At 31.1% G+C, this 14,973-nt stretch overlaps 1 protein-coding gene and 1 long non-coding RNA gene across 2 annotated transcripts; both read left to right on the top strand.

Moving 5' to 3' along the window:
* Window positions 1-6,433: 6,433 nt before the first annotated feature.
* On the top strand, window positions 6,434-8,109 carry LOC108213345 (CEN-like protein 2). Its single transcript, XM_017385128.2, has 4 exons — window positions 6,434-7,008; window positions 7,095-7,156; window positions 7,316-7,356; window positions 7,695-8,109. Exons 1-4 carry the CDS (start codon window positions 6,529-6,531, stop codon window positions 7,913-7,915), a joined length of 804 nt encoding a protein of 267 aa, XP_017240617.1. The 5' UTR covers window positions 6,434-6,528; the 3' UTR covers window positions 7,916-8,109.
* Window positions 8,110-12,261: 4,152 nt separating this feature from the next.
* On the top strand, window positions 12,262-14,586 carry LOC135151346 (uncharacterized). Its single transcript, XR_010290168.1, has 3 exons — window positions 12,262-12,530; window positions 12,732-12,817; window positions 14,238-14,586. It is a non-coding gene; the product is annotated as an uncharacterized LOC135151346 (long non-coding RNA).
* The last annotated feature ends 387 nt before the right edge of the window (window positions 14,587-14,973 follow it).

Here is a 14,973-nt window from a genome sequence, read left to right as displayed (position 1 = left end):
ATAAAATGTAATCTAGTCATCTAAATTTCAATTTTTTTAGTCCAATAATATTTGTAAATATTTGACAACATGCACATTATGTTCTGCAACATAAACATCATGATTAAATGGTAGAATAATTACTTTTATAAATCATAGGATTCTATGTTCTGCAATATAACTAATAAGCAGAACAATAATCTTAATACTTGTTAAAGTTGAAAGATATTAATGATTAATTGACAATTATGTGCAAGACAACTTATAAATAATAGATTATATCAAAATTTGGATAATCAAAGATATTATATAGGATCAAACTAAAAAATTATGATTTGTACTCCAATACTCCAATGTTTTTATGTACTCCATAGAACTTAACTCTATAATACTAAACTATTAAAAAAACACGTGACAATATTATAGAGATAAATGAATTCCATAAGTATAAATAAAATCATCAATATACTTATATAAAGGAGAAGCGAAGGGCGTGTAGGTGGCGCCTCTCACATCGCTCCGTTCTATTTTTCTAATTTTCTGGAATTTTTGGATGAAAAATATCAAAAATTAGAACTACCTTTTTTAGTTTCGGGTATATTAGAAGTAAGTTTCAGAATCTGATTTTGTTTCAGATTATTTATGGAATATAGTACTTGAAAGTTTTAATCTGATTTTTAGAACTACCTTTTTCAGTTTCGGGTATATTAGAAGCAAGTTTTAGAATCTGATTTTGTTTCAGATTATTTATGGAATATAGTAACTTAAAAGTTTTAATCTGATTTTGTTTCAGATTATTTAATTATGGGAAAGAGTAGCACACAAGTCTCTCAACACCTGTAAATACCCCTATAGATTGTAGGGTTTTCGATCATCTAAACACAACCTTCTATCTTTCAATACCACAACTAGGGGTGAGTATTCGGTTAACCGAAACCGAACTTTTTTTCGTTTAACCGAAACCGAAATAAACAGAAATTAACTACCGAAAACCGAACCGAAATTCTTTCGGTTTGTAACCGAAACCGAAATTATTATTTCGGTTATTACCGAAAACTGAATTTTAAACTATTTCCCTGCTAATATCTACTGCAGCTTTGATATGAATTCATGTTACATCCAGATTTATTAAACTAATTCATTTGTCCAAAACTAAGCAAATATTAAGTGATCTCTTATGCTTTTATGCAAACTCACGGACGTCGGCCAGAGCCAGAAGCTAAGTTTCTCATGCTTTGCTTTGTCCATTGGTAAATCTAAGCAGAGTGAATAACAAATTAAACTGCCCAAGAGTGAATTGCAGATGAAGCTTACTGAAGCTGTAGGATTGACACTTCAGATAACAACTATAAAAAGTAAAATAACTAATATGTATGTAATATTAATACTAATAATATAATAAATATTGAAAATTTGGTTAACAGATCGGTTTTTCGATTAACCGTGGTTAATAACCGAATAACCGAATTTCAAAAATTTCACTACCGAAAACCGAACCGAATTATATAATTTGGTTAAACGAACCGAAAAAAATTCGGTTATTCGGTACGGTTTTCGGTTAACCGAACTGAATGCTCACCCCTAACCACAACCTTATCTTTCTCTGGTGATAGTTATCTTGCTCGATTTCTAACTCGGTTGTGTCGTTCTTCTACAACGATAAGTGAATGCTATTTATACAATATTAAAAAAAATAATGATTGTTACAAGCAAATGTGTTATAGACTATGGGAGTCAACAAATCCAAATACGGAAAAAGAATATAGTCTTCACATGATATTGATGGATGATATCAATAAATTAACTATTAGTGATGTAAGTTTGTTAATGATATCAATGAATTAACTATTATTGATGTATATTTATTGATTATTCTTTTATAATATTTGTTTTGTTCATCGTACATGTTTGTTGTTAATTTTTATATGATTTATTTTATATACAGGAAAAAATTGCTCACGCATAATCTGTTCGCTCCGTTTAAGCAACTTTTAAGTGAAAGTTGTTTATACAGTATTAAAAAATAAAGGTCCTTACAAACAAGGGTAGTTATAGACCACTATCACCGATTTAAGTTACATGTTTTTGTGCACAATCAATCCAAAAAAATTGGAGGAAAAGGACAATGTAGGAACATGATTATTTTTTTAAAAAAAACACAAATAAAATTAAGATTCGTCGTGTTTTAAATGTTTAATTACGTGTATAAATTTATTTCATTTTTCACCATGAATTATACTCCAATTTTGCAATTTTATATATTAGTATTGGTATCACATCAAGATTTTTATAATATAGATTTATTTTATCCTACAAATATTAATTTTGAAACATTAATATATATTTTATAGACAGCCACAAAATTATTTTATTATGCAAATATTAATACTGAATCATTAATATAATTTTTATAGGCCGCCGCAACGAGCGGATTCTCAACTAGTATATTATAATTACACAGCTGGTGAAAGACAATCTGTACAGGAGGCGGAGGGACGAGGGCGTATTTTGAGAAAGAACAAACAACTATTGTCCAAATTATTAGTATATTTTATAACTTGTTTTTGAGAATTTCGATTAAAAAAAAAAAATCATATTTAACTCGGTCATTATCAACCGTAAGCTTTTGTAGTAGAATATCATGTCAGTCATACATTGGGTCCAGAAAAATAATACACTGGCCGCCATGCTGCTCTGTTGCAAAATATATTATATACATATTTATATCATTTTAGTGATAATTTTGAATATGCTGTATACGAAAAAAAACAAAATGCAAAAGCCCAAACAATTATCTCTATGTAAGGAAAAAACAAATGCAAAGACAAGAAAGATGCTTTCATGTACAAGCGAATACCTAATACATTGAAAAAATAATGATTTTAAATGTTAATCAATCTCAGTGGTAGGATTAAAGTTTTCGTTTTAATCAATCGAAACTGATTTATTCTGAGTGGTGATATAATTGCAAACTTTTATTTTCCTTCTCAATATATTTATTATTATTATCAATCAAGACACGTGGGTCAGACCATATATATATATATATATATATATATATATATATATATATATATATATATAATTTTTAAAATAATAAAACAAAGATATTTTATTTGATATTTTTCTATGGTACATTTGTAGAATTGGTCTTTCTTATGGTACAATCGCATTTTTGATTCATATCTTTGATAACACTTTACTTATGGCTAGCTTTTCACATATAATATCATCATGTTATGCAAAATGTAATAGAATTAATTTTAATTATAAAATAAATTATATATTTGAAATCTTTATTAAAAATACATGAAATAAACCTTTGAATCATGTAAACTGAGTTAAATTGAGTGAGATTTTTTTAAACTTCCGGACTTTGATCCTTTATATCTCACTTAATTTGACTCCGGTTTATATGAATTAAAAATCTATTTTATGTACTTTTTTTACAAAAAATTTTTATATACAATTTATTTTACAATCTGAAATCAATTTTATTAAATTTTTCATAACATGATTATATGTAAAAAATCATAAGTACTCCCTCAGTTTCTATTTACATTTCTCGTTTGAAATGTCGGTACTATTCATAACATGATACAAATTACTACTTTACGTCCAATCTATAAGACTAAATATAGTCATGAATGATATTGTTAGATTCGTATTCATGAGTACTTTTATACGGTGAAATTTTTATATTTAATATTAATACAAAATTAAAGATATTAACGATCAAAAGTGTGTGTTGACAAATGTGATAAAGGGAAAGATGAAAAGTATCAAGATACGGAGGGAGTATATGATTACCGCCTACCGGTTATAGAAGTAAAAAATACGATGATACCACGGGAAAAGTCAAACCCCACGAGTGTACATATAAAATATTCCTTTTATTTTTAAAAATTCTTTACTTGTAATTAATCAAACACACTCTGAGACAAGATTATAAAGAATGAAATAGGAGGTAGTGTGATACTACTACGTGGGTCTGAAGTAAAGTAAGAAGCCTCTAATAATTCATAACCAACAATATTTGCAGATCGAAAAATAGAAATATTTGTAGTTAGTGGGCCGTTCAACAACCTCACTCTTTAGGCCCAAGACAAAATATTCGAATCGGTGCAAAGTTGGTCAGGAAGACACTAAAATTATTAAGACGGGTCTCAATTCATTAAAACTTGAAAATCCGTTAATTTGTTGAAAAATATTTACATATTTTTTTATTATAATTCAAGTCGAATTGATTCTGAATTTCACATAATCGAGCTCAACCTTTTTATAGAATTCGAACTTTTTTATCCGTACGATTGGAATATAAACCAGTTTGAGCTTTTTTCTTTTTGTGGAGTCAAGTAGAGTATTGAGTCTAAAAATATATTTGAATATCATAATTTTTGTATCTTATAAATTGTAAATATCAAAATATTATTATTTTAAACTTAAAATAATTTTTCAATTATAAATAATAAGTATTTTTTGAACGGTTCTTGTATATTTGATATTAGAGCAAAATCATTAGTAGCTGTAATTATTATACTAGTTTTTTTAATTATAAAAAAATATTTCACTTATTATACGATATTTCACTTATTATACTAGTTTTTTAATTATAAAATTATGCTTTCTCTCATCTAAGTACATCAATTTTTAGTTATCATATTTAGCTACTCGATCAAGTGTTTTTATCGTGGAGCTTGAACATTCGATTCTTCTTACAAATTTTGCTATCGAAAAGAATAAAAATGATAACCAACTGAATATCTTTACTTTGACAGGACCCTTGACAGCCCACTAGAGTATATACAAATTAATAATGCATCACTACGACCAAGTGACAATAACAAAATTAAATCCCATCACGATCGAGTGCAAAACAAAATTTTAAAGAATTTTCTATAATTAGTAAGGTGATTTGGGAATAAATAATTTGGCAAGCTTATATATGGTAACACGTAGTTTTGATTCGGTTCTTTTGCCTTAATTGCCAAAGTCTCTACATTTTTTGATAATGCTACACGTATGGGTTTTTGCTTTATAAAAGTATAGGTGAAACAAAATATCTTGAATGAAGAAAATAGACTTTAGGAAGATAAATTCAGATCTAACGATCTACTTGTAATTTTTTTTTATATTAATATGACTTTTACGATCAATTTGTTATTAATTTGGTTAACCTGGCCTAAAATGTAGTAATAGATTTTAAATAATTTGCGCTTCTTACGATCAAACTTGTATAGCTATTTTAGTCTATGGATTTTAATGGATTGTATTCGATTGGGATTTTAATGCATTGTTTTTAGTCTATGGATTTTAATGGATTGTATAGGATTTTGATTTTGTGCGGATTCTTGATAAAATGTCGCAGAGTTGATAGGATTTAGGTACAATGCTTCAAAATCTCATTGAATTTGGTGGGATTTCAAACAACTTAAAATACACTGAAGAATGCCACAAAATCCATCATTTTATGAAATGAAAAAAAATCCATCAGCATTTGAATACCATCAGATATTAATGGATTTTAAACAATCCCAATTGAATACCATCGGATTTTAAAGCATAATTTAAAATCCCAATTGAATACCACTAGATTTTGTAGCATAATTTAAAATCCCAATTGAATACCTCAAAATTTTAATGGATTTCAAACAATCCCAATCGAATACCCTCGGATTTCATGAATGCAAAAAAATGCTTTAAAATCCCAATCCAATACACCCCTCTAAATCATATCAACTCTGCGACATTTCATCAAGAATCCGCACAAAATCAAAATCACATGCAATCCATTAAAATCCATAGACTAAAAACAATCCATTAAAATCCCAATCGAATACACTCCCGTTATAATTGATCTGAAATTAGTTGAATCTGAATGTCAAAAATCCCACACCATTGTCATCCTGCGGTAGACATAAGATAAAGAGTAGTGCTAGGTGCACATAATTGTGTACAGAAAATTTGTACATAATGATGTGGCAAGTGATGTGGTGGGTTTTAATTGAGGTGGTTGGTGTAAATGCAGAGGGGCCATCCAATTAAAATCCGCCACATATCATTATGTACATGTTTTTGTACACAATTATGTGCACCAAGCATTTTCCTAAGAGAAATGATCAACTGCTGAACTGCAATATAGGACAAACCAACACGAAATTTAATACTCCTATATGCCGGCAGATTCTTTGCGTTAATTATTTTTTGACACATAAGTATTTTGAAATTTTTATAAAATAGTAATATCATATTTTTTGTAAAATTTTATTTTTCTGAATAAAAATTTGGTGTTTAATCTTTATAGGATCGCGAAAATGCATGAAAGCAGTGAAGGTAAACACCTGCTGTGACGGAGGGAGTACCTGCAATTAGAATAAATAAAAAAAATACATTTTATTAATGTACATGAGGATGAGCCCCCACAAATTTTGGTTCATTCTTCCTCAATCTTATTCCTTCCGAGCAAGTATTATACAGTACTACGTACTGTTTGCCTGCAAGTTCTTACGTAAATAATTCAAAAGAACACAAACAGAGATCCACAGTTCCATGTCCAATCACTTCTTCCTGCTTTTGCATACAACATGCGGCCATTATTTTCTTTATATTCCCTTGCCTAGCCTAGATAGTACTATGCTCAAAACATTGGTCATCGAATCTTCACACAGGGAGAAAATAGAAAACCTATCATTTCTTGATTTGCCTCTTATTCTTAGATTTCGAATTTGCATGGTGCTTTTCACCACTATAAATAAGGCCTCTTGGATCTCTACTTTTTCATCAAATTTTAATCTTCTTTCTTTAGTTTCTTTATTTATTATGGCATCTGCAGTCTCAGCTGATCCTCTTAGAATAGGCAGAGTGGTGGGAGATGTTGTGGATTTTGTGTGTCCAAGCAATGTCAAAATGAATGTTATCTATAATTCCAAGAAGCATGTCTATAATGGCCATGAACTCTTTCCTTCTTCGGTGAGCATCAAGCCTAAAGTCGCGGTCCTTGGTGGTGATATGCGATCCTTCTTTACTCTGGTACATGAATTTCACATTTATATATCATGATTCATGAGAATAATTATGATGATTTTTTCAACTATTAAGTAAATTTTGTTTTGCAGATCATGACTGACCCGGATGTTCCTGGTCCAAGTGATCCCTACCTCAAAGAGCACCTGCACTGGTAAATTGTTATGATAATAAACTCATAAATGTTACAAATGATTAGGCCATGAATTAAAAAGTAATGAGCTTAAACTATCAATTAGAAAATCATATATGTCCCCGTCAATAAGATGCTTGAGGTTTAAAATTTTGATGACTTGATATGACAATGTAACAGGATGGTCACAGACATCCCAGGCACTACAAATGCTTCATTTGGTATGTCTCCTCTTCTACTTATAGACTAGTGAAAAAGACTACGTGTCTGTTTGGCAACCGGAAAGAAGCGTTTCTTTCCGTAATAAGCTAGCTTCTACTTTTCTTGATCCGTTTGTGTAAAAAGTCAGGAATCACTTATAAAAAGTTGGGAATGCTAGTTTTTCTGTCAAGGCTTCTACTTTTTTAACAAACACTTTAATAACTTATAAGTCTTAATTTACTTCTCACTTCTACTCCACTTCCTTCTTTTAAACAAGAAGTTAAGCTCACCCAAACAGCCCCTACATAATTCTGACCCCTCGATTTTTTAAGAGAACTGGTATCGGTATTGTGTGCAGGAAGAGAGGTTGTGAGCTATGAGATACCAAGGCCAAACATAGGAATACACAGGTTTGTGTTTCTGCTATTCAAGCAGACAAGAAGGCAGACTGTGATGAGCATTCCGATGATGAGGGATGGGTTCAGCACGCGAAGATTTGCGGATGAAAACGACCTTGGCTCACCTGTTGCTGCTGTGTTCTTCAATTGTCAGAGGGAGACTGCTGCTAGAAGGCGCTAACTCAAACGCAGCAAATAACATATATGTGTGCATTAATTTAGTGTGGCATATGTTGTATGATTGCCTGTTTTACTAAAGCTCTTATGAATGTTTGAGTGTGTGTGGTACATTGGTACCACAAACTCTTGCAAGCAAGCTTATTATAACTACAATTAATCTATATGATCTATATATGTGATCTCCTTGATGAACAATCTTATGTGTTATTATTATTTATCTTCACAGAAGCTATTATACTTATTGTTGTTATTTATCTTCAAACAAGCAGCATAAATTAATCAACAAGCAATTACCTGCTCAGATCAAAATGGAAACCAGCGGGTATAAACAAAACCTCGTGAAACAGGCTATAACCGACCACTTAAAACCGACCGCACAAAAATCGCACAAAAATCGCAGTAATAAACCGACCGACAGACGTGTGGTCGGTTATACATCGTCAAAGTAACAAAACGACGTCGTTCTGTGTGACGTAGCAACAAGCATAACCGACCAGGGTTTAACCGACCACGATCAGCGGTCGGTTTTAGCCTTATAACCGACCGATTTCTGTTATAACCGACCATAGTCGGTTTTGACCTGTTTTCCTGTAGTGATACTACGGTATTATATATTATGGAGATATATAAACTTATTATACATTATTATATTAAAATAAAAGTAAAGTTCATAAATAATTAGATGTCTAAGTATAAACTCGACTGAAAGTGTGTGCTAGCTCCATATATAATGGGCATGTTTTGCCGGATCTTTTTAATGAAAATAAGGACTTATTTCATCAAAGAAATTCACGTTTACTTAATATTTTTAGCATTTCGTATCTAAAATAAATCATGAACAACTAGCTAGTATTTCTTGAATAAAACACATTTGTGTATTTTGCTAAAATTGAATTCTAACAGATAAGACAAGTCAAACAGGAGCAATATAGATAGTTACATGCACCTATAGTTGGGTCCTAAGATAAATCATGAACAGCTAGCATTGTGCACTAGTTAACGTCGGAGGAGCAAACATAGTACACTCTGGCTAGCAAGTTGGCCCTGTCAATTGGCCAAAGGCCATTCAAAATTCACATATCTTGACCAATTATTGTTCATATAAAAGAAGATGATCAGATAATTTTGTACATACATGGCCTTGTCCAGATCTTGTTATGGGTCTGACAAAATCCAACCTCTTACTTCAACTGATAAAGGGTACCAGACTAACAGGGACTGGTCAGTATATATGTAAGTTTATTATAGGTGTAACACATGAGGGTTGAGGAACCATGTATAGGGTATGGTGCAGTCATATCTAGGGATGAACATACTGAACCTGGCCAATTATGAGAGCATGTCAATGTCATCATGCATGATGAATTAGTCCTAAAAAGAAATGATTTCAAATCTTATTTCAAATTTGATAAACTTCTAAATATTTTTCTATCAGTTAGTTTGAATATAAATTTCATTAGCACCACATATTTTCAAGTAAATTTCTAATTTTTTATCCATTCATCCGTTTCTTGGTTTAGCAATTATAGATTAGTCTATATTTTTTTATTAATAATATAAATCATAATATTATTATATTTTAGTGTAAGATATAAAATACAAATTTTGATTTTTGTTTTAGAATATATATATTATATATAGATACAAAGAACAGATAGGTCTTGTTTGGGAATTAGCGGTTAGCGGTTAGTTGTTAGCCGATTAAATTAGATATTTTGACTAACTGATTGAATTAGATGTTTTGACTAGCGGATTGGATTAGTTGTTTCTCGTAAAAAACTGTTTGGTAAATAGCTGATTGATTAGCTTTTTCTGACACAAACCAAAACCTCTAATCCAAAAAACTACTCAAAGTAGTTTTTTCAAAATTGGCTTTTTAGACCTAAACCTCTATTTCAATCCGCTAACTACCAAACACCAAAATTAACGGATACTAATAGTCAAACCTCTGAAGCGATAAATTAAGCGATGTTTTGATCCTCACATTCTTCGCTCCTTCTGCACTCCTTTCGCAATTTGCGCCAAATACTGCACATCCAATTTCACAACCAACATTACAGTCTTTGTAATCTTGTTATACCCGATCCCTAACTCCTCCGTAATCACCTTAATCTGATCGATTCGCTACCGCAACGAGAGAGTGATCGATGGGTCTTAGAGTCATCAAAATGATTAGTAAAGGCGCATATCAAGTATGATTTTAAATATTAATTTTTGAAGTTGTATTTGTTGTTGATTTTGGTTGATCGGTTTCAATTATTGTTGCAACAGTTGCAACCGTATTTCCAAAAATAATATTTACAAATTGGTATTTTTGAAAATATTTTTTTTTCTGAAACAATATCCCAAATATTATATTAATTTATTTTAAATATTATCTAGAATAGTATTTTAATTTGTTGTAAAATTTAAAATTTAAAATTTAACATTGTATAGCATTTTCATAACATTAAAAAAAAACTTGAAAACACAATTTTAGGTTGAATTTTCAGTTTAAAACGCTATTTCAAATTGGATTTTCAGTAATTTAAAACCAAATTTAAGTTGGATTTTGCAAAAAATAATAAAAAACTCCAATTAAATTAGAACTTGAACTCCAAATTCACGGCATGTTGGTACTGTGGGAAATATATACAAATCAGACGTAGAGTGGGAGCCCTAGCTAGGGTTAAGATTTGGACATTTGTCAAAACATAGAAAGCTGGGTAGTGAGACCCATGCAGAAGTTTGATGTATAAAATAAACTTTAGTAGCAATATGTACTATCTTATCTATCTAGTAATTAGTATCATCATCCGCTGAGCTAGCTGCATGCAAGGGCTGTACTGTTTGAGATCTAAAAATTGATCACTTTAGTTCTCTTTCTCTTGCTTTCTTTGGATTCTTTCACGTACTGCAACAGGCATATGTAAACAGGCTTAGACCATTCTTTCTGGGTAAAAAGAAGTTGAAGAATCTATCCTTATTGGCACTTTAGTAATACTCAATATATAACAGTACTGTTCTGTACTACCAGAGCATTTATAGCCAATGCATTTTGTTAGTTCCATCGCCATTGTTTTGTCAGTTAAGCTACATTACTAGCTAGTGCTGCTTTGAGCATCCTTGAACATGTACAAACGGCAAACGCTTAATTTTATGTATGTGTACAGGAACTGTGGTAGTCACTATGGGCATTTACGAGGTATTCTTTCCACCTTTTCCATCGTAATTAATACTATTTACGACGGAAGTTTTCCATTGTTTTTGCCGGAATCTTAAATTTTAAAAATGTTTGGTAACTTACTTTGTGTCGCAAGTTTTCACTTTTGTCGTAAGTTCAGTCATGTGGACCCCATTGCTCAATTTATCAACCACAATTGACGGATTTTGAATTTAGTAACTTAATATGTCATTCTGTTCTGAAATTACTATGCTGAATTTTGAATTTCTTAGACTACCTAACTGTACTCAGCAGTTTAAGCCTTTTCAGGCCGGAAATAAGGCAAACGAAATTCTAGAAAAAGAAATTTTATTAAGTTATGACATATTAGTTATGACAGAACAGTGAAACGTATATGATTTTCATTTATTTTTTGTTTTTAGACAGTTATAATTATATAATTATGTGAACTTACGATGTCGTAATTATGACAGAATTGGAAACTATTTTATTTTCATTTATTTTTGTTTTTAATTAGCTAAATATGTTAACTTACGACGGTTTAGTTACGACGGAAAATAAAACATATCATTCTCATTTATTTTACATTTTTAAACAGTTATAATTATATAATTATGTGAACTTACGATGACGTAATTACGAGGGATCGGAAATCATATCCATTTTCATTTATTTTTTGTTTTTAACTAGCCAATGTGTTAACTTACAACGGAAAAATAATACATATCATTCTCATTTATTTTTCATTTTAAAACACCTATAATTATATAATTATGTGAACTTACGACGACACAGTTATGACACTACACCATATATGGCCTACCGCAATGGTATAAACGTGAGTGTTGCAAAATTATGTTGCATTAAAGTCACTAATCCATACCTACCGCAACGATAACCATTCATGTCCGTTCGATGTTGCAATAGCCGAATATATGTGTTGCATAGAGTGTCAGTATAATAATTATTTATAATATGACAATAAAATTTACATAAAATAAAGCTCAAATAAGTTTAAATGATAAATTGGAAAAATGTAATATATTAAACATAAAAACACTAAATTTTGGAATACAAATATTATTTTTTATATCATCTCTTTAACATAATTAATTATATTAAAAGAAATAATTTTGAAATTAATTAATTATGAATAAAATAATAATACTGTAATTGAATTATATTTTTAAACATATAAAATATTTATATTTTTAAATAATTAAGAAAATTGAAAATAAAATGAATTATTAAAACAAAATAAAAATTTGATATGTTGTGTGCTCAAAAAGCAAGCGGCAAACTTTCCCCCCTGTTTCATTTGAGTTAGTCATTCAGCACAGAAACAAAACTCTACACACTCACACTGCGCCTTCGTTGAAACATCCTTCGGCTGCTAAAACTCAACTCTCCATCAAATACACCATCTCCGCTGCTCAAACTCACCGGTGATTAGGTAAAATCGGGAACCTCTCCCCTCAAAATCAACTCTTAATTAATTAGGGTTTGGAATCAGGCCTTCAATCGGGAGTTCAATTGAGAGCTTCTTCATTCCGCGGAATTAGGGTTTTCCGATTTATCATTCCTATCCTACATTTTGTTTTTCATTTTGCTTTTCACTTTAATGTTCTTAATTTTGTGTCTTTATGTTTCTCAGGGTTTCAATTGAATTGGGGCTTCACTGGAACTAGGGCTTCAACAGTGTTTTAATTTAATTGCAACTTCGATTTGCTTAGATATAAGGTACAATCCGCGGTTATCCTCTACTTTTAACTTTAAATGTGTGCTTTGTTTCAGATTTTATATATAAATGCATGTTTATCTTTGTATCTTTGTTGTGATTTGTGTTCTATGTTATGTTACCCATCTCTCTGTCTCTCCCCTGTGTCCCCCTCTGTCTCCCTCTCCCTCTCTCTCTCCCCTTTGTTTTGTGATGATAGATTGAGTATGTTTATGTTTATGTTTGTTGGTAATAGATTGTATGAGTTTGGGGTTTGTTGGTTTTGTGATGTCAGTATTTTGTGTGTGTGTGTGTGAGAAAAAGAGAGAGGAGGGGAGGGGGAGAGTGAGACAGAGAGGAATAGAATTTTGGACCTTTTTAAATAAGAAACTGTGTCACTGTTTATGAGTGCGAGAGAGAGAAGGAGAGAGGGGGGGATGTTATGATTGTTAATTTGTGGCTAGTTATTTCTGTTTGTGTTATCGAACTGAAATTTTTGGGTTGATTGCATTGTCTGGAATTATAGTTATGTTTAAATTTGAGTTCATTAATCTTGTCTTATTTACATTACGAAGCCTGATTATGTAGATTCGAATCCAATTATGATTTACATGCTTAAATCATGGATATGTATTATGTTTGCAAACATATGTAAGTTTACATACAGATCTCTTTCTTGTGCCCAAATATTTCTCTTTCTTGTTCAATGGAGTGACTGTCACCTTGCTGGTGCACTTGGATTGCTCAGGATTCTAATTTATAAGGTTGTTTACTAGATATATGCATCTATTATTCTATAAAATTATGATGTCTTCTGAAGCATATGAAGTATCATTGGTATGTAACAGGCATATGAGAGAGGCAAGACGTCTATGTATGTCCATGAGCGAAAAGCTAGCATAAGAGATTTTTATGGTTAGTAAGCCTTGGAAAAGGATATTAGAACTGTTTTTTTTATGGTCAGTAAGAATGTGTTAGGTTGCTAAAACAAGCAAAAGAAGAACAAGAGCAGAGAATCCATGAAGCTTTAACAGGAAAATTTAATGAATGGGAAAACCACAATATATAAGCTTGAAAGTGAGCTTCTAGAGCTCCAAAACCAGGTCTAGAAAGTTAAAGATAATGATCCTATTTGTATTAATCCTGGTGTTCATCTGAAGCTGGTGTTTTTATTATTTGGTGCAGGTTTGCCTGCACTTTTTCTTCTCATATGTCTTGCTATCTACACATGAAAAAGAATCAGTGACTATCTCATATTTTCTACAGCCTTTTGTTGTTTTCATGTTCTCTTTCATGGTTAATGCGAATTAGTACATGAAATTTATTTTGCAGAGAATGATGACAGAAGACCAAAGTACCTCGGCTTTTTAAAATATTTGTTCCAAGTATATTGATTGTGATATTAATTAAGTATTTACCTATTGCTTTTGTTTCTCCATCCAGCAAAATATACAAAGTTTGTTTGATGTTGTGGTCCATGCTGTTAATGAAGATTATGTGGAAATGGCTCAAGGATTTCACCAGGCTTGAGTTTCTTGCTAGTGGAACAGATGACTCCTATTGCCACAGCCTTGGAATCACATATCATGCACTTCATTTATGTATGGAGAAGGGTGTATTTTAGAGAAAAGGCTAGAGAGCACAGGCTAATTGTTGTTACTTTTAGTTGGTTTTGAATTGTTAGGTAATTTGATTTGGTTGGATTTGTTATGAAATTTGTAAGAAAGAATAGTTTATTGGGATGTTTAATATATAAAGAGTATATTTTCAATTTCTTTTAGAATAATGTTGCAAACATGGGACTAGCAAACAGGTGTCCAAACATGGGACTAACATGTGGGATCCATGTGGACCTAAAAAGTGGGACCTACAGGTGGGACCCACAAATGGGTCCCGCTTTTTTTTTTTTGAAATAAGGTCTAACGTAACATAAAATATTTGTTGCTATAAGGTAGTCAGATGTTGCAATAGCGGTCTATTGTGACAGAAAAGCCCGTGTTGCAGTAGGTAACCATAATGTTGCAATAGAAGCCTAGGGCAACATCGAAAAAAGCAACTTAAATTTTATGTTGCAATAGCCCATTTTCGGGCTATGGCAACATATTTTGGGGTTATTGCATCATTTTTTTGATGTTGTTGAAGGCCATATATGGCGTAGTGTGACGAAAATGGAGACTAA

This window comes from Daucus carota, chromosome 3, assembly GCF_001625215.2.
Source record: "Daucus carota subsp. sativus chromosome 3, DH1 v3.0, whole genome shotgun sequence".
Lineage (NCBI taxonomy): Eukaryota > Viridiplantae > Streptophyta > Magnoliopsida > Apiales > Apiaceae > Daucus > Daucus carota.
Note: the sequence above shows the minus strand (reverse complement) of the source record. Positions and strands in the feature narration are given on the sequence as shown.

Excerpts from the sequence above, each read along its gene's own strand:
- LOC108213345 (XM_017385128.2), top strand. The coding sequence starts at position 6,529 with ATGTCCAATCACTTCTTCCTGCTTTTGCATACAACATGCGGCCATTAT. Across the intron at positions 7,009-7,094 it reads TGCGATCCTTCTTTACTCTG|ATCATGACTGACCCGGATGT; the intron begins GTACATGAATTT and ends TTTGTTTTGCAG. Across the intron at positions 7,357-7,694 it reads CACTACAAATGCTTCATTTG|GAAGAGAGGTTGTGAGCTAT; the intron begins GTATGTCTCCTC and ends TATTGTGTGCAG.